The sequence below is a fragment of the Sinohyriopsis cumingii genome, chromosome 6 (genome assembly GCF_028554795.1).
Source record: "Sinohyriopsis cumingii isolate HCF-2022 chromosome 6, ASM2855479v2, whole genome shotgun sequence".
Lineage (NCBI taxonomy): Eukaryota > Metazoa > Mollusca > Bivalvia > Unionida > Unionidae > Sinohyriopsis > Sinohyriopsis cumingii.
The window spans coordinates 155355965-155377358 of record NC_142966.1 but is presented as its reverse complement, the minus strand read 5'-3'; the positions used below and the strand labels follow the sequence as shown (position 1 = coordinate 155377358).

General features: G+C 34.2%; 1 protein-coding gene across 4 annotated transcripts in view; it reads left to right on the top strand.

The window, feature by feature from the left end:
• Positions 1-21394, top strand: part of LOC149798323 (uncharacterized) — a 106295-nt gene that overhangs the window by 24540 nt on the left and 60361 nt on the right. For 3 of the 4 annotated variants that reach the window (XM_089963462.1, XM_089963459.1, XM_089963460.1), the window contains exons 7-12: positions 2293-2357; positions 3060-3188; positions 9571-9686; positions 14967-15063; positions 20052-20096; positions 20892-21111. In XM_089963462.1, the coding sequence (XP_089819588.1) occupies positions 2293-2357; positions 3060-3188; positions 9571-9686; positions 14967-15063; positions 20052-20096; positions 20892-21111 (672 nt within the window). The remainder of the gene's footprint in view (positions 1-2292; positions 2358-3059; positions 3189-9570; positions 9687-14966; positions 15064-20051; positions 20097-20891; positions 21112-21394) is intronic. The other variant, XM_089963461.1, reaches the window with a different exon arrangement.

Sequence of the window (21394 nt, the reverse complement as noted above, 5' to 3'; positions counted from 1 at the left end):
TTTTGTGTTTGTACCCATTGACTCCATTATTATTATTAGAGTTATGGCTTTTTACAATTCAGTTGATATCCTCACATGGGACATCTGTTTTAGCTATCATAACGTGGTAACCCTTGCACATAATTGTATGTCGTTTGGTTGATGATTGCTTATTGGATGTTGATGTACCATTTGTAGGTTTAAACTTTTCAGGTTTTATGTTTACACAGTTATTCCCCTTTTTTTTCATTAATATTACATCTCTACTAGAGCAGGTCCTTGTAACTAGGATAGCTTGGGAATCATCTTAACATTCTGATGCAATTATTTATATGTGTGTTGTCTGAGATCCCTATATGTGCCATTAGGAGGTTTTGTCTCATCAACTACATTTTGGACTGAGTTATGGCCCTTGACAATAAACATGTCTTTATATGGGATTTTGCTTGTAACCAGCATAACTGGAAAACCACTCAACATATTCTCAGGCAATTTGATGTGAACACTGTCTCATAGATGTACTTGTGCTTTTTTGGGGTTTAGACTTGCTTAGAAGAGTTATTCCACCTGATTACTCATTCTTCAGACTTTAGTGTCTGCAACATGATTTAACAAAAAGTTGTTTCATTTCAACCAAATTTGCCATATGTCTTTTTATAGATGAGACTTGAAGTGAGTTTCATTTCCAACATTCCACATCATCATTTACAGAAAGAATTGTGACCCAGGCTGCCTTTTCTCCTAATGTTGCTTTCCACAGCAATAACTGTACTTAGGAATATTGCATTTCAGACAAAGTTATTATGCATCTTTTTATTAAAGAGACTTTAAATGAGTTTGATTTCCTGGATAAAAAATGTCACCATTTAGAAGAGTTATTGGCCCTGGTTGTCCATCTGCGCTCATGTTGAACTCTGCTGGTCATTTACCAGAAGAGATTCGGAGATGGCCTGTTGTCCCTTGTCTGTGATCCATATGTCATTCATCTTCCATATTTAGCACAAGTTTTTTTATCACAGCTCAGAAGTTCTAGGTGGTAATCAATGAAAATTGTATCACCTGGAAATCCATAGTGGTTATCTTTAAAATTTTGATTTCATTACTCTTCCCAGATGGAAGGTCATATCAACATAAAGACTTCATATGATATTTATTTGGTCCTAGATGAAAATGGACACAGATCCAGTGCCACAGCAGCCATCGCAATAATCCTGTTATAGTTACTCCTCCAAAATGGAATGTCATATTGATATGGAATTTACACTTGAAGACTTCAAATGGTATCTGGTCAATCCTAAATGAAAGTGATGCTGATGTGGAAACCAATATGGCCACTATGGTGGCCATGTTGAAAATTTTGCTACTGTTAGTACTCCTCAGTGTTCAGTTGGGGTTTTCAACAAAAGACTTCTGGTGATACATTGTTGGTTTTGAACGAAAAGGTACCAATTTTACATCCAGTATGGCTGCCACAACAGCAGACTTTAAAATCTTGTTATCACCAGTTCTCATGGATGGATGGTTGTATTGACATAGGGTTTCACCAGAAGACTTCTAATGATGTCTAGTTTGTCCTAAATGAAAATGATGCTGATGACATTAAATGTGACCTCTACAGAAGAGGATTTGAAAATCTTGTTAATGCTGAGATGTTTTCAGCACATAGCAATTTAAAAAAGCAGTATTAATCTTTTATTCTTGAAATTATTTTTTTACAGTAGAACATCAGTTTATTTGAGGGACTATTGTCAGTTTTCCAACAGGAGTTCTTCATTTGAGTGCCAAGCAAGGTTTATGATAAGGGCTCTCTGTTATGCACCTATTGCTGGTTGCACTTGTTTGATTTTGTAATGTCTGTTGTTGTGCTTAAGAGTTTCTAAAGACAGTCATCTTAGGTTTTAGAACAGTTGTTTTAATGCATGAGAATACACTAGGTACCAAGCTGAAACACAATAAGTGCCCAGTTGGGTTCCATACAAATGAGAACTTCAGAAAAATTTACCAATTAATGGAACACATTAGGTCTACCAAATGTGCATGTAGGGGTGAGTATATGTGATTAGGCAAAACATCGAAGAGGTTGTCAAATGACAGGTCTAACAACCTGCATGTGAGGCATATATCATATATATGTAAAAGAATTAATGTATGATAAGTCTATAAATCTCTTCCAATTTTCAGTAAAAACAGAATAGTTTTCCCTGTTGAGTGAATCTATTTCAAGCTTATTCTTCTGAGGTACGGCAGTTTTATTTTAAAATTTGATTTTGGTAAATAAACAGGGTTTAAAAGCAATTCCATATCTAATTTCAGTATATTGAAGGAGGTAAGAGAAGAATGTGAGGTTGAAGATACTTCTTCCGAGGAAGAGGAAGCAAGTGAGTAATCATAGAAGCTATGATGATAATTGTCTTATTCTTCTGTTTTCAAAAGCAGGTTGTTATGTAGGATTCACTTTGTTCATCTTAGTGTTTATCAATCTTGCAGTCCTCCCTTTACAAGCTTTATCCATTCTATAATCCACCAAGCTTTATCTGTTACCTCAGTGCATGTATCAAAAACATACATGTGTTGTAGATTCATTTTTGGATAAAGTATGTCACAGATCTAAACTCAGTCACTTTTACCTACTTTACAGGGTTATTCAGCATTGCTTAAAACACTAAGTTATATTGATGTCATGGACCTTTGTGGCTTTCATGTCATGGTTCAGTATGAATTGCTGATAAACTTAAATTTTTACTGTCAATAATGAACCAATTTCCAAAATGATAGATGCTAATTTGAAATGGCAAATGAAAAATAATTCTTTAGAAGTTGAATTAATAATTTATATACCAGCTATTCTACTTCATTTGAAATTGTGAAAACCAATATTTGTTTAGCACAGATATTTTGTTCATTTGGAATTTTCCATGCACATTTTTAACCTATTGTTGAGTTTTTTAAAAAATTTCTTGTCTTGCTAATTATGCTGGAGGTAAGCATTTGTCTTCAGCAAGTCATATTGCTTACTGATGTATACTTTTTTAATTTAAAAAAATCGATTAGGTATAGAATTTTTGTTTGTTTGTTTCCAGGTCCTGTACAGCGCAGTAAGAAGCAGTTATTCAAGTCCTTGTGCCCCATTCCATCTCCAGAACCCACAACTCCCAGTGTCCTTGCTACATTTGCTGCCAAACCCTCTTCAATTGATGGCGATGATTGTGGTAAGAAACCAGATAAATGAATCTTCTTATGTTATATTTGATCATGAATATTGTTAGAGATGCATTCATTGATACTAATTCAAATTAAAATCAGCAGCTTAGGCACTTTGATACCTGTTATCATAAACTTGTCTTTATTGAAATAAGGTCCTCAGACCTTTGCCTTTTAGTCTGGGATTTGCTTAAGTGGTGTTATTGTCAACAAAGCCACATTAAAATCTGCCACATCTCAGGCAGGCTTAATAGCCATGAGAACACATTGTTGCACTGGAGTTTGCTGAATCACACTGATGGTCCATTTACCCCCCAGTCTTCAGTCAAATATGCTTCGAGTTTCAGGCTTGGCTAATGTGGGTATGTGAGAAAACTTGCCAGTAGCTTGTCATAGGTAGGTGGTTCTTCCAGGGTTTTTCTAGGGTTCTTCATCCACCAGTTATACTGGCTGCAATGTATAGCCTATCTTGTGCTGAAAAATGGCATTAAATTAGTGTTTCCCTTTACGCACATTTGTGCGTCAGGGACGCATGCTGGAGAAAATTGACGCACACTATTTGTTGCCATGCGTTTTTTGATGCAAAGGATTTTCATAATGTGATCAGGATTTATTTAATACCCAATGCATTCGACAATGGATGGCATCGTATATATATTTGAGCATAGGCATTGACTGGTTCCCCGCTTTGTTTGCTCCCTGCCTTGGGCTCCCCTGTTCGTATAGCGGAGTGCACTGCAGGGAAAATATGAAACAGACTAGTATAGGCAATGTTATGATGAAGTAACTTTTCCTAATCTCGCGAGCTCTCATGCGATTTCCATCGAGCTCAGCAAGCTGTTGTCTAGATGTATGACCTCAATGATTGTTGCATGAGAAAGTGATCTCCAGATTAAAACATCGTGCACTAAAAATCATTAGCGAAGAAAGTGAAAGAAGCAGAACACAAAAGAGTAACTGTGGATCTAACTTTAATGAAAAATGGAGAAAATAATTCCCTTAACTTGAATATGGCACATCCATTAGGATTACCGTTGTGACTGCAAAAGTGAATAATCCTTTTGTGACAGGGTTTTAGAATTTTAAAAATCTGCCCTCATTCGCCACAAGATATCTGGAGAACACATTATAACCCAAGACATTCTTTCACAACAAAGAAATCAGTAAACTTGCAGAGACAAATGCGTTATTTGGATTACAAAGTCAGCGGGTCATTGCAGATTTTGTTGGTTTTTAACTTTGCTGCAATAAAACAAAGATTTTTAAGTTCAAGTGCAACTTATTAGAAGGAGATGAATCATTATCCTCCTTGATATTTGGATAAATGTGTTCTATGACAAAGTACAATGAAACTGATGATAGTACACATTTTATGAAAGGCAGTAAACTGCCATTTGGTTAAAAAGATTTATTTGGCTTTTTGTATTGGCTTGTATGTATTGTGTTGGGCTATAATACTGGTTCATATTGATTATAAGGAGACTGTTAAAAGAATGACTTTAAAAGAAAAATGAACTAATAAAATTATTCTATGAATGGACAATGCGTTTGTTTGTTAATTGTGCATGTTGGTTTATTTGTATGCTTTTAGAGAGAGAGAGAATGTTGTGCAAGTTGCAATATCCTATTTCAAGCTGAAAAGGTATGAGTCATATTAAAATTTGTCAGTACATTTTTGCCCCCCACATTTTTTATTTGACCCCCAGTTTTGACACCAATGATTTTTTTTTAACCCACAATTTTACACCCCTAGGGGATACACTGTTAAGGTGGCGCTCTACAGTTTCGTATTTTGCATAGGATTAGGATTTTAAAGAAAAAGAATTTCCCCTTCTTTTCTTACTGGTTATACTGGCTATTTAAAATAGACCTTGTATATCTTAGGTATAATGCAAAGAACTTTTAATTCCCTTTATTTTGATGTAATTGATGGGTGTACTATGGGTTATGGAGTATACAGCTTGGCCTTACTTCAGATGTGCACCTTTCAAAAAAGTGCTAGCTCTACTTGGTCATTTTCACTTCCTGAACTTCAGAGGTCAATTGTATAAAAAAGAGCCGATAACTTTTTTTACATTTTATATATTTGGTAATTCATTCATTGCACTTTCAGAAGCTGGTATTGTCTAGTCTGGCAAAATTCATTTTCCCTATTTTAATAGCTGCTATGTATAGTGTACTTTAGACTAATTCAGACTGATTTTTTAACACAAGGGAGCAGTCATTTTAGTTAGCAGTGTGCTTAAATTATGTAAAATTTCCAAAAGTACAATATCCAAAAGAAATATCATCCACATTACATTAATGTAGCATAGAGGTATGCCAACATTCTCTCCATTGTGCATGTTTTAAATGCGAACTACTTCACCTTACATACGTCACTCTCTCAAAAGCACATATTATCTGGTAAGCGCCCCCTAAACCCCACAACTACTACAACAAGAACAACATCAGTCAAATATGCATTCACTGGGATCAATCTCTCAGAAATAAATTTTCAACAGTGTTCAACAGCAAACTTCCAACCTTCATCTCTCCAGCCCCAGATTCAGTCATTGCTCTTTAAAATGGTCTTGATGCATATGCCATTCCCCAACCCATTCAGTTTTCAAAGTCTTACAGAAAGTAAGGGAGCCATGTGATCGTAATTGATCTCCACCCTAGAGATGATGAATCTGCATGCCTGATTCATATCAAGCAAGCCCTCAGAGAGAAATAATTCTCTGAATAAATGTGGACAGAATTCATTGGGCAAGAATACCCACCACTCTAAAAGTCTATGAAGAGAAATGGACAGTTTTCTCACAGCATTCGGAACTGAAACACATCTTTCCCTTAAAAGCCTCCTTGCAGAGAGTTAACTTCAACACACATTATAATTAAGGGCTACTGCTCCATGATTTGGAATATTTCGCCATCATGGAAGGGAGGATATAGGCCGGAACAAAAACCTCTCTGACCTTCTTTTGAGCTATGACTTTTCATGACTGACAGCTATAGTTTTTTTCACTCCAAAATGGAATAATCCACAGGTTTTGATGTGGCTGAGTAAGGCGTCATTCAAGCAACTGTTCAGAGCTGCTACGACTCACATTAACAACAGCAGGCTGAATCAGTGAGATGTATGGTTTGTAATTTATCTGAACAGTCAGCAGTTCCACCATGCTGGTTCACTATCTCTCATGATAATTCCAGCTTTCTTTGCCAAGAAAAGGCTGCACTTCTGTGATGCTGTCTTCTTTAGAAACTTCATCTCAGAGGTGTCTACAGGACCCAGTCAGGGCTCTGTAGTGATACATAAAGTAAACTGAACCTCTCAGAAGAGTGACATTTTGCTTTTCTTACCACTTGACATTTGTTTTACAAGAACCTTGCAAGCACAATTCAGGGTCTACACCTGTCTCAGATTTTTAGGTTAAGTTTCACCTCTCTCTTGCCATTAGAGACTGTAGCTGGGCACAATAGAGTGGAGTTTGTTTACATTGAACAAAATTTTTAATGTTTAAAACTGGTGCTTAAGAGAATAATTTGTTTTACTTTACCTTTGGGCCACATAGTTCAAAAGCCCCCAAAGAAATACTCATTGACCTTTTACAAATGACAGTTGTGTAAAAATAGATTACAGTTGAAAATGGGTGACACATATCAAGTTACTCATTAGAATGAAATGCTCAGTAAACTTGTTAACCTTTACTAAGAGTCAGCCTGTAAACCTCCACATGGTAGTAATTTAGTCTAGGGGGCCCCGAGTGGCTGAGTGGTCTAAAGCGCTCTCCGTTACGGATCATTGCCATCTCACCTCTGTCTGTGTGGGTTCGAGTCTCGGATTCGGCTAATGTGGGTATGTGAGAAAGCTTGCCAGTAGCTTCTCATGCGTCGGTGGTTCTTTCCGGGGCTTTCCCAGGTTCTTCCTCCACCATTAATACTGGCCGCCATGTATGGCCTATCGTGTGCTGAAAAATGGCGTTAAACCCTAGAACAACAACAACAACAACAACAGTTTAGTCTTGAATAGGTTACAGATACTGGCATTTTCGTTTCTTACTTCTGTGATTCTATTTGTTTTAAAATTCTTGTGAATAGGAACATAATTAGAGACATGAATAAACATTAACTGGCAAAAATGATGATCAACAACATGAAGATACATGTACTATGTCAAATCTATTTTTATTTTTTTAATTTTTTTAAAAGATTTGACTTAATATTGATCTCTGAAAATAAAAGCAATCATATTGAAAAGAAAAGGGGGATGAACCTGTCAAATTGAGAAAATGCAGAGTCTGCTTTTGCTTTCATTTGTAAGTAGATTTTAGTGTAAAACTTTCCTTGAGATTGTTATTATCACTTAAAGATGAAATCATTTTAGTCACTTTTCCAGATTTGTCCAGTTCTTCTGTCAAGTAGGAGAGGGGGTAGACATGTTTTAGATTTCAAAAATAAAACTCTTCTATTGATATGTCCACTATTTTGACATTGTTTTAAGCTTTAATCCTCACTGTCTTTCTGATCATCTATTTATCTGACCATTAACATTTCCTTTCTTGCATGATAACTTTGCTTTTATATCACATACCATCATCAATGTGAGTGTGTGATTCAGATTTTTAACGTAGCTTTAACAATCATACCATCATCATCAAACTTTGGATAGCTCATAGTTATGATAAGGGAGATGCCAATTAATTTTGGGTCTGAAGATCAATGTCAGTGTGACTGAAACAAGAAACATTGCTTCCACTTTTCATTTTGGGCTCAAAAAGTCAAAGGACAGGGACCGCTCCGTTGACCTAGTGGTTATTTGTGATACGTATAATTACATAAGAGTAGTAGCTACATAGGGGCGGGGAACCAGGCCAGGTCCTTGATTTCTTGTAGCCTGGTATGTGTGTGATTTGGATTTTGAATGTTACTTTAACAATTTTTCAGTCATATTACTTATGTCTGCAGTTTGGCAGTTTTTAGTGATGTCTAGCACTAGGGCATCATGCCACAGACATGTAGCATGATGTACCACCCAGTCACATCATCCTAACACAAAGCTAACCTTTCTACACTAACCTCTTAATGCTGAGTGCCTAGAGAGGCAGCTGTTAGTATCATTTTTATAAGTTTTTGATATGACTTGGCATGGGTTTGAACCCACAACCTCCCACATCCAGGGTGGACACTCTAACCACTAGGCCACCAGAGCAGTCCCTTACCATTTTTTAACCAATAACTTTAGTTCTGTATCACATATATGGACCAAACTTTGGTGGATAGCTTGTACTTTGAATAAGAAATAAGCCTATTTATTTTGGGGTCAGGAAAACAAAGGTCTACTATAGGTCATTGTAACTTAAAAAAGAAAAATGGTTGCTGCACAATAACATTAGTTCTGCATCACAGACTTGGACTGAACATTGTACAATGATAACTTGGGGTAAGGAAGAAGCATAGTGATTTGAGGGTCAAAAGGCCAAAGTGAAAGTCACAGACTAACAGAAGAAAACTATTGGTTTCTTCACAAAATTTCAGTTGCCTATGATGTACATTCATGTAAATTTGTAACTGATTTGATCATTGGTAAGCCTATTGATTTGGACGTCAAGGCCACTGATTGTAAAAATGAAAAACAGTATTCTTGTACAATAATTTGACTTAAGTTCATAGATGGCTTGAACATGGAATGAAAAAGAAGCCTATTGATTCTTGGTTCAAAAGATCAAAGTCCAAGTCAAGGTCAGTGTGATCGAAGGATATGGTCTTTGCATAATAACTTTAAATTATGTACCATGACCAAGGTTGAGGCAGACTTGCACTTAGATATGGAAGAGGTCTTGTTGTTTTGGGTCAAAAGATCAAAGGTCAAGGTTCATATGACTCAAAGAAAACATGTCTTGCATTTATTTGACAGTAAGTTTCTTGACCAAACTTTGTGCATGGTTTGCACTTAATTTAATAAAGCAGCTTATAGATTATGTTGCATAGATGTCAGAGGTCATAGCAAATAATAAGTCTAATTTTAAAAAAATGCTTTCTACACACTAACTTTATTTCAAAACAATGTACAATGGTCAAAAGTTACAGAGACCCGTTTGTTAAGAATCTCCAGAATCAACTGTGCCACACTATTTCCATGTAGAGGACTAGTCAGCATTAGTATGTATTGTATGTCATTCATGGTACTCTTGGTTTCCAGAAGCAACACTATTTCAATTGTCAAAAATATGCATATTTATTGTTAAAGATTTTGAAAGTCACTATTATATATATCCTGTCATTTTTTTTAGGGATATATAGTGTTCCAACTAGCACATGTACAGTTACTAACCTCTGAACCTTTTAGTCTGTGGATTTCTTCAAAATCAAATGCTTTCATCCTCTTCTCCCCATCCCTTAATGCAGGTGATGCTGGTCATAAGCTTAAAAGACCCAGACCATTCAGTCCCATTGAGGTTACAGAGGAGGACTATCATCAGATGCTGGTCAGGCATGGAAGGCTTTTGGAAGAGGGGGATGAGGTATGTGGCATGTATGGATAGGTATGTTGTTACTGTTGCTGTCAAAATGGACCAGTTTACAAGGTATGCAGAGACTGGGAATAAATCTAAGATATATTAAGAAAGTCACAACAGCGTATGCAATTGCATAATCCAAAGTTCATAAAAGCTGAAAAAATCAAGAAATATGATATGGTTGGGTAAAAAATAATGAAGTATCTAATTGAAGTAGTAATGTAATGTTGGTGATCAGACAGTAATAAGAAAGGCATTTTTGGTTGTTTAATATTTGAATATGAATATGTAATATTTGCTGGTTATTGGATAGGCACTGACTGATATTTTGGATTGAGTTGTTTTGGTAATGGTTAGTAAGCTTGCAAACTGGTTTGCCAAAATAATTGTACCTGAGATATCAGACAGCATACATACTGTTTATTATATTACTCTAATGTGTAATGTACATAAATTACCAAATGCATTTATTATGTACTTTAGTACCCGGCTGAGTCATACCAAAGACTGATAAAAATGGTACTAACAGCTGCCTCACCGGGTGCTCAGCATTAAGAGGTTAGTGTTAGGGCTGGTCGGCCTGGTGCCAGGATGATGCGACTTGGTGGGACATCATGCTTTGTGCTTGTAGCTTGATGCCCCACTGCTAGACATTTTTAACTGCCACTTTGTAAACATCATAGCAATATGACTGGAAAATTGTTAAAGCTACATTAAAAATCCAAATGACACACTCAAAGGTCAAGGTCACTGACTGAAAGTGGTATAAATGGTTTACACACAATGAGATTAGTTCTACATGACATACCTGGAACAAACTTCTTGGATAGCTAGCACTTGGGATAAGAAGGTAGACAGTCAAGGCCACGGAAAGATGAAAAAATGATTTTTGACCAATAACTTTAGTTGATATTTTGGGTTGAGTTGTTTTGGTAATGGCCAATAAGCTTGCAACTTGGCTTTTCCAAAACTATTCTACCTGAGATAAGTACACATACTGTTTATTATATTACTCTGATGTATAATTTACATAAATTACCAAATGTAGGGGCCACACACAAGTTATTACGTACTTTTGAGCGAGTGATGTATGTATGGTGAAGTTGTTTGCATTTGAAATATGCACAGTGGAGAGAATGTTGGCATACCTCTATGCTAATTTGATGTGCTGTGGCTGACATTTATTTTGATCTTGTACTTGTGGAAACTGTACATGATCTAAGCACATAGCTAACTAAAATGATTGCTCCCTTGTGCTGAAAAAATCGGCCTGAATTAGTCTAAAGTACACTGTCTTTAACAATTATTATAATAGGGAAAATGAATTTTGCCAGACTAGACAATACCAGCTTCTGAAAGTGCACTGAATGAATTACCAAAATATTTAAAATGGAAAAAAGTTAATGGCTCTTTTTTTAACAATTTATATCTGAAGTCCAGGAAATGAAAATAACCAAGCAGAGATAGCTGTTGTTTGAAAGGTGTACATCTGAAGTAAGGCCAAGCTGTATAATCTATAACCCATATTACATCCATCAATCATACACCAAAATAAAGGGAATTAAAGGTTTTTTGAACAATACCCAAAATATACAAGGTCTTTTTTAAATAGCCAGTTCAACCAGTGAGGAAATCCAGGGAAATTCTTTTTCTTTAAAATTCTAACCCTATGCAAAATACAGAACTGTAGAGCTCCAACTTAACATAAATCTAGGAGAAAAATTACAAATATTTAAATATTTATTCTCAACTTTATTCATAATTTAAATCCTAATGCACAAAAGTGTACCAGGCCTGTAAAAGTATTGTCATGATTTAAGTTGTTCTATGGCATCATAATACCATGGTGTAAATGGTTCTTTGACATCATAATGCCATGAATTAAATTGTTCTATGACAGTCATGACTTCAAATGTTGTATGAGATCATAATTTCATGATGTAAAATATGCTTTGACATAATTTTTTCATGGTGTAAAATTTACTTTCACATGATAATGGCATGATGTAAAATGTTCTATGACATAATGTCATGAATTGTTCTATGATATAATTTCATGATGTAAAATATGCTTTGACATGAGGCTATGATGTAAAATGTTCTTTGACATCATGTCATGATGTAAACTGTTCTGTGACATAATGTCATGATGTAAACTGTTCTATGACATAATGTCATGATGTAAATTGTTCTATGACATCGTAATGTCATGATATAAATTGTTCTGACATCATAATGTCATGATGTAAACTGTTATATGACATGATGTCATGATGTAAAGTTATATGACATAATGTCGTGATGTAAATTGTTTTATGATGTCGTAATGTCATGATATAAACTTCTTTGACATCATAATGTCATGATGTAAACTGTTCTGTGACATAAGTCATGATGTAAATTGTTCTATGACATCATAATGTCATGATGTAAACTATTCTATGACATAATGTCATGATGTAAATTGTTCTATGACATTGTAATGTCATGATGTAAATTGTTCGATGACATTTTAATGTCATGATGTAAAATGTTCCATGACATAATGTCATGATGTAAACTGTTCTATGACATCATAATGTCATGATGTAAACTGTTCTATGACATCATAATGTCATGATGTAAAATGTTCCATTACATAATGTCATGATGTGAATTGTTCTATGACATTGTAATGTCATGATGTAAAATGTTCTATGACATTGTAATGTCATGATGTAAAATGTTCTATGACATAATGTCATGATGTAAACTGTACATCATAATGTCATGATGTAAACTGTTCTATGACATAATGTAATGATGTAAATTGTTCTATGACATTGTAATGTCATGATGTAAAATGTTCTATGACATAATGTTATGATGTAAACTGTTCTATGACATCATAATGTCATGATGTAAATTGTTCTATGACATAATGTCATGATGTAAATTGTTCTATGACATCGTAATGTCATGATGTAAACTGTTCTATGACATAATGTCATGATGTATACTGTTCTGTGACATCATGTCATGATGTAAACTGTTCTATGACATTGTAATGTCATGATGTAAAATGTTCTATGACATCGTAATGTCATGATGGAAACTGTTCTATGACATTGTAATGTCATGATGTAAACTGTTCTATGACATAATGTCATGATGTAAATTGTTCTATGACATCGTTATGTCATGATGTAAACTGTTCTATGACATCATAATCTTACGATGTAAATTGTTCTATGACATTGTAATGTCATGATGTAAATTGTGCTATGACATAATGTCATGATGTAAATTGTGCTATGACATAATGTCATGATGTAAATTGTGCTATGACATAATGTCATGATGTAAATTGTTTTATGATGTTGAATGTCATGATGTAAATTGTTTTATGATGTTGTAATGTCATGATGTAAATTGTTTTATGATGTTGTAATGTCATGATATAAACTTCTTTGACATCATAGTGTCATGATGTAAACTGTTCTGTGACATAATGTCATGATGTAAATTGTTCTATGACATTGTAATGTCATGATGTAAACTGTTCTATGACATTGTAATGTCATGATGTAAATTGTTCTATGACATCATAATGTCATGATGTAAATTGTTCTATGACATCATAATGTCATGATGTAAACTGTTCTATGACATCATAATGTCATGATGTAAATAGTTCTATGACATCATAATTTCGTGATGTAAACTGTTCTGTGACATCATAATGTCATGATGTAAACTGTTCTATGACATCATAATGTCATGATGTAAATTGTTCTATGACATCATAATGTCATGATGTAAATTGTTCTATGACATCATAATGTCATGATGTAAACTGTTCTGTGACATTGTAATTTCATGATGTAAACTGTTCTATGACATTGTAATGTCATGATGTAAATTGTTCTATGACATCATAATGTCATGATGTAAACTGTTCTATGACATCGTAATGTCATGATGTAAACTGTTCTATGACATTGTAATGTCATGATGTAAATTGTTCTATGACATCATAATGTCATGATGTAAACTGTTCTATGACATCCTAATGATCTGTGTCCTTATTGAGGAAGTGTACTGCTTGATAATGAAATATGCCACTTGACAATGATCAGTATAGGATAATATTGCTATGTTAAGACTATGAGACTAAATGAGGATATATAATTATAAGACTTTGTATCACAGAATTATAATTTGTCGACTCATGAAATTTCCTTTTCTTCTAAATGAAAAAGCTGTTGCAAACGAAGATGATATATATTTGAGAATCCACTTTTCTGTCTGAAACTATGTGTAGAAGAATGCAAATGAAATGTGAAATGCATCTTAAAATTTGTTTTGTATTATATCCTTCAACCTGTATGTTGAATATGTCATTACTCATCCATACATCTTCTTTTCATGTTTAAACTATGATATGCATCCAAGTTTGATCATGCAGTTATTCATTCAAGAGGTTACAGAAAGACATATAAAATGGTTGCTGAGTGGGTTAAACCATGACTCAGTTTCACTGACAAAAATCTGAAATTAAATCTTGGCTGAAGACATTTGATTGGTCAGTTTTAAGTCAGACTTAAAAGTGTCAGCCAGTCAGATCACTTGATTTTAGACTTATAAGTCTAAATTTGAGTTCTGTTGTTAAAATTTAGTCTAGGTCAAATTCATCTTGACATCATAATGTATATCATAGTAAGAGGATGTATGTGGTAATACATAGTGCTAATCATACTTGTAACTTCTGTTACAACTCTAGATATTATAATGTATGTCATAGGAAGAGGATGTATGCAGTAATACATTTCTCTACAATATAAAGTGAAATTTCAAGAGACACTTAAAATTTTTGTGAGTTAAATTCCAGATAATCCTAAGTGTCCTATGAAAAGTTCAAAAATGTAAAATATCCTGATATAACACCATCATGCAATCCATAATATTTTTGAATGAGTTAAAGAAATTCCAAAGTAATCTATTATTGCAAAAGTCAGTGAGCACTTTTGTCATTCCAATGAATATTTTAGATAATTCCTTTTGAATTATATCTGATGCTAACAACACAACTGTAAGCTCTGGTCACAAATGGATTCCCAGCGACTGACCTAAAACAGGAATTATAGTACTAAAATGTGAAGCACTCCAATGGAAAAACATTGATTGTAGACAAGAATGGCCTAGAATTCAAATACTTTGTAAACATTCTGTTTAAAACTTACAGTCAGGAACAAAAGTTAAACACACAGTATAAATTAAATATATATAACACTTCCCATATTTCAGGAGAGACACCCTGAATTAAATACACAGAACATCACTCTTCAAGATATAATGAATCGCTGTGAGGCTGGCAAGAAAGGGATTTCAACATCTAATGAAAGTAAGTGGATACTTCATTTACTGATATTGTGAAGTGGTGAAAAATCAGATGTTAGGTGGATTTGGACTTCACAGAAATTGTGTTGGGTGAGTAGAAGTTTCTGTCAGTACTTTTAAGTTTTACATTAAACAAGAAGGAAATCACAGATTTATTCATGAATTCATGGAAACCTTTTTTTTCCCCAGCTAGCAGACCATTCAGGAATTTCGCCCAGTAGTGATATAGAAATATTCCATTATGTGATCAGTTACAAGTAACAGGGCAGTTACAGGAGTTATTAAATATCATTTAATATATAGTAAATCTTTTTTCTTGATTACTGTAAATCATTACATTTTCTTCTTTTTTGTTAGTTATGCAAATGTATTATTTATCTTAAACAATATAATGTAACATAAATGCTACAGATCAATAATTCACCCAATTTCTTATTACATAATATGTGGAATTAAATACATTTTAGAAACTTTAATGATGCCATAATCATGTTACACTATTCTTTTTTCCTTGTATTCGTTTTCTTGTGGATGATAGTGACATTTGTAATGTATCTTCTGTCAGTAAACTTGGTTTATAGGACAAGTTTCATTAATTAGTGTTTTGCATAACCTGACAGGATGTACTCTGCTGTCAGGCTTTCCTGAGGTTTCTGTTATCTTTATTTGCAAAAATATGTACCGAATTTGACAGGTTACTGAAAGCAATGTGCTGTAATGTTTACCATTTGAAAAGCAGCTATATGGTATTCATACTGGATCCATGGAATACTATTAATATTGTTTCATTACCCTTGATATGTTGGTCAATTTCTACATTAGTTCAGCTTAGGAAAATTGGCTCAGTTTTATAGCTTGTTTTGGAAAAGTCACTGTAACATCATCACTTGAGAGATCTTAAGTAGACTTCACCATGAAAAAATAAATTTTATTAGTTCAACATTTTATAAATCTGGGCAGCTTAAATGTGAGCAAATAACAATTAAGACTTTAAAAGAGGAGGAAACAGTTTTCATTTTATTGAATTTTCTGCAAGCGGGACAAGTCAAATGATCCAGGATTGAAAGCTACACATACTGCCTTAGTCTTATGAAAGGCATTCGTTAGATTGGAATCAGTGATGGCTAGCAAGTAGCTGATTGATGTTGACTTTTTCAGATCATGCCTAGTGATCTAATGTGCAATATCTGAATGTGATGATTTGTGACATCCAGTAGACAAAGCAGTCAAAAATGGGCTAAAATGTCCAGTATCAAGTGGTTGTACGAGTTTGCAAAACAGAAATATGAACATTATTTTGATGAGCCTTTTCAATCATTTTTTATGGAGAAATGGTCACACCCAGACTGCTTTCTTCAGCAATCACTGTTCTAGTAGCACTTTGATTTACAGTTACAGCAAAGGTTTATTGCTTCAATCTGTGACTGTTTCAGGTGTGGTGTCAGAATTATCCTCACCTCTTCCTCATTCCTTATTTGTTGAGGTTTATTTTTGAGCAGATACATTCTAGTTCTGTAAAATAGTTATTGATATTCAATTAATTGCTTTTGTAAACTTAGTAAATACAGTTGACTCCGCTGTAACATGCCTCATTATAACACAAATGCACTGTTGTTTTATGATGACTTGACAAATTTCTTGAAGTACTACAAAACATTAGTGCCAAAAGAGCAAGGTGTTTGACTTAATAATTTAGCAAGATGTGCTGTATTCTTGAAAATTAAACCATCCGATTACTGCTTATTCCATAGTTTTACATACTTTTGAGAGTTCATTAAAAATCCAACAATTGGTAATCTTAAGTATTATTGAACCATCATCAGTAAAGCCATTAACTCTTTTAAGCGTTGTCCGTTACGGATCACTGCCATCTCACCTCTGTCTGCGCTGGTTCGAGTCTCGGATTCAGCCTATGTGGGTATGTGAGAAAGCTTGCCAGTAGCTTCTCGTGGGTCGGTGGTTCTTTCCGGGGTTTTCCCAGGTTCTTCCTCCACCATTTATACTGGCCGCCATGTATAGCCTATCATGTGCTGAATATTAGCATTAAACCCCACAACAACAACAACAACCATTAACTATTTTTGTGTGTGTTTACCTTCAGTGTATATTGTTTTTAATCCAGGTAAACTAGAGCCAAAAGATGTTTATTCAGTCATCTTGCACAACCAAGTATAAAAACAATGCAGCAGTCTAAAAATGTTTCTTATCCAGATTTATAAATCAAGTAATTTACGTACATAGTTGAGGAGAAACAACTTTCCAGATTCCACCATACCACCAGTGCTTACTCAGTCAACTGTTATACACACGTTGAAACAGGTTTATTACCAAAATTGTCTAGGAGCAGTTTTGATCATTGCTACATGCATGCACTCCACCCCTATCATCTTAATCCTTCATATTTTCTAGTCAGAAATGCAGAGAGCAATTTAAATTGCTCAAAAATATTGCTCTTACTGACTGGAATAGAACCATTTCAGTTGTAGGGCTGGAATGATTTGCTGTCATAAGCAGATATACTACTCCCCGTTTTTCTCTGCAGTCATAGTTATAAACGAATGTTTCATTGAATGTTGGGTTTATTTAATTTATTTTTTTCTTCTTTCTTTCTGACTCAACTGTTTTCAGTGACTCAACTGTTTTGAATGACTCAGCTGTTTATATGGAGATCACTATTTTCCATAGAAATGAAGTGTTTTCTCCTTAACAGGATCCAGGCAGTTATACACACCAGATAAATTGTTCATCTTAAATAAATTATGAGGACAACATCCTTGACCTTCTGTATAAATTTCAGTTAAAGTATTTCAAACATAAATTCAAATTGCTTTTTAGAACTCTCAGCGTCTGATATATGCATTATATTGTTAGTCAGAAATCAGACTCTTTGGATATGTCCTCACAAATATGAATGTTCGGAAAAATAGAGTGTTTCTTAAGTCAATGTGAGTGTATTAGCAAGAAATCACGTGTTTTGTTTTGAATCGAATCTTGGAGAAGAATTCTAGAAAATATGTTTCTTTGTTTCCATTTTTGGTGAAATTGGTATTTATAAATACAGTGAGATAGGCTGGTAACTATTTACACTTTCATTGTCAGTTTTCTTATATATGTACTAATAAATGCTTATCTACCAGAAGAAATAAATATTAAATATGTAGTAACTGAAGTATTTATTGTTTAATATCCAAAGTCACCCTTCCTCCATCTTGTGAAGCTAAGGGAATACACATGCATTATTTTCTTCATTTGACTGACTTGGGTGGATATTGTATGATACAGTACATAGCACAATGTCATTTTGTTGAATCTGTGTTTATAATTCATATAGTTGTACTTAATGTTTACTTTTATATGGAAGGGTTTATCTTCCTAAATTTGTGTGCAATTTGTACATTTATTAAACCTTACCTTTTGTGTCATCACATAGCCATTTTTGTGATAAGGTGCCATGTAACTCTGCTACATACAATCACACCTTGTGGGCTTCATCCATTCTGTTATAACTTGGTTTTATTGTATCTCTCTTTTTGGTCTTTGCACTGTTAAGTTAGGAAATTTGTTTAAAAATGTATTGTTCCAATCCTATTTGGTTTAATTGTGGTGCCAGAGACCATAGTCATGTTTGCTGCCATGTCAATAACTTGCCACCTGCAACATACTGGGTCATTTTCTTGCAGTGTGTCAACAATCCTGACTCCTTGGCTGTAGAAAATTTGGTTGGATGACCTTCTTTCTGCTTGAACAACAGCACCTGTTTTCTGTATACAGTGAAAAGCATTTATCAGTGTATTCCCAATATCTGGATTACTCTTATAAAAAATAAGATAATGAATATTGTGTGATATTAGACTTTGATTTTTTTGGGGGGAGGGGGTACAATTATTAGGTTGAAGAGAAACTTAAGACAAAAAATGAAAAGGATGCAGTGTGATTATTTAAAACTTCTAGGTTATGGTAAATAATCAAAGATAAAATGTTTTAAAACAGATTATGGACCTGGGAATTTTTTGAGAATCTTGCATAACCTCAGTGTGCAATACAGCATGGTCACAATATGGCAAATTGATAAGTTGGTAAGCAGATGATAAAGTTGGTCTGAGACTGTAGATAATGGGATTATGATGCAAAATTATTCTAACGTATGGAAGGTATTTAAAACATTCTGAATGTTAGTGCATGGTACAACCAGGTTCTTTGTTAGTGAGCAGTACATCAGTGTATCCAGTTTGATTACGCAGTTAATAAATGCATTTTGTGTTCTTTTAAGTATGTTCTTCTTTCACTGGAAAACTGAACAAAAACCTTCCTGTGCGCTTTCAGATCATATGCCCCTTAGTGAATCTTTGTCACAGTATTCAGCCAAAAATCAGGGATGTTTGGAGGTTGTTGCAAAGTTTGTATGCTTTAATCTTTCAGGAAGTCTGTCAGTGGATTTATCTGCTGGTGGATTGTCTTGGAGTAGATTGATACCTCAGGTAGCCAGTCCATGGATGGATGGTTTGGTACAGTTCCACAATATTTGGCAACATTTTAGAAGGATAAAAATGCCCAGAGGCATTTGCAGAGTCAGGCTTGTGTACCTGGATGACCAGGCCTATTGCATAGAAAAATAATGCATTCAGAACTCTCCTGACAGTCTGACCACGTCAAGTGATTTGTGATCTCAGCTCATTTTCTCTGATTCAGACTTTTATTATTTTCTCATGAATCAGGTTTTGAAAAGTAAATAAATGTTTTATCACCTGGGACAATGTCATTTAAATATCTCTAGTTACTCTGTTCTTATGTAGCTAGTAGCTGTTTGGTGATTTCACTGTGAGTTTTTGTTTATGATCAGCTGTGAACAGATGCTGGATCCATGTTGCACAAACCATCCCGAGTTTAAATGATTCTTGAAAATATTAAAAACATCTGATGAATTAAAGCCTGTGATAATAAAAATGTCTTGCATTGTGTATTGATCATTTTCATCAATTGTTCCCTTCACAGCAGCCACTTCATGCTCACCTGTCACAGACATTGGTCTTCCAGAACGTGAGTCATCTTCCATGAATTCACGACAATCTTTATTAAAATGAAACCATGTCAGAATTGTAGGATATAACAGAGAATTAGCTCTGTAAAATGTAACCATATCAGCCTTGATATCAGTGGGAGAGTACAGAGATTATATTGTATGCTCTTTGCTGTAAAATTTATCCATGTCAGTCTTGATATGAGTGGGAGAGTACAGAGATTATATTGTATGCTCTTTGCTGAGTAGCTGATTTATTTTCAACAACATTTTCAGTTTACATTCATTTATCTGTGTTATATCACCAGCATATACCTGAATGTGTCCATTGTGCTGGATGTGGAGCAGCAGATTAAAGAACAATATTTTGTATATCATTTGGTGTTAAATTTATTGCAAGGTTCAAAGAAACAGAAATAATATTCTGAACTTCTCAAATACTCCTCATAAATACTTCAGTATAATGTATCTCTTTCTATCATTTCAGTAGGTAAATACTAAATAGGTTGTGATCAGTGGGAGTGTACATTTATAATATGGTTTCTGGGTCACAAATTCAGGAAAGTTATGGGTTGAATCTTTACTATTGAAAGGCAAATATTCAGATGCATTCAAAATAGAAATAGAGGGTATTTGTTAACAATTTTATGAATCATACAAACTTAAATTCAAGGCTGATCATTCTTGATACAAATCAGATTTCAACTAAAGTAAACATGTGGCTATGTTTACGGAAATAATGTAACATTGCTCCGAATAGTATCGGCAGATAAATTTGACACAGTTGTAATCTATTAAATAACTTATGTATGCAGAAACAAATGGGACTCCATCAGGACATACTATCAAAAAGAAACTAAAGAACAAGGAGCGACTGGAAAAGAAGTTTAAAAAGACTAAGGCCCTAAAGAAATTCTCTCCCACTCCACACACCCTCAACATAAAGTCTGAAGAACATGAGGAGATTGATGTGGAACATGAGGAGGATCTCAGTTTTAAAGATGTGGATTCTTACAAGGATTTCTCCTTTCAAGAGTAAGTCTTGAAAGTTTATATATATATATATATATATATACTTGCTAGGTTTGGGATAAAATTTCACAAATAGTCATCAGATTTTTCCTTAAAAGAATTCTAAACTCTTTGGTAATTCTCTGTTTTATAATGTCCCATATCAGATCTTGCTGTTACTTAACTAGAGTCTGTGTAGTATTCGGTTTTATTTTATTTTCTCTTAATCTCAGATTTTCTTTGGGCTCGTAACTTATTCATTGCTAAATTAAACATTTATGCAACTAGTTATTTTAAACAGTTAAGT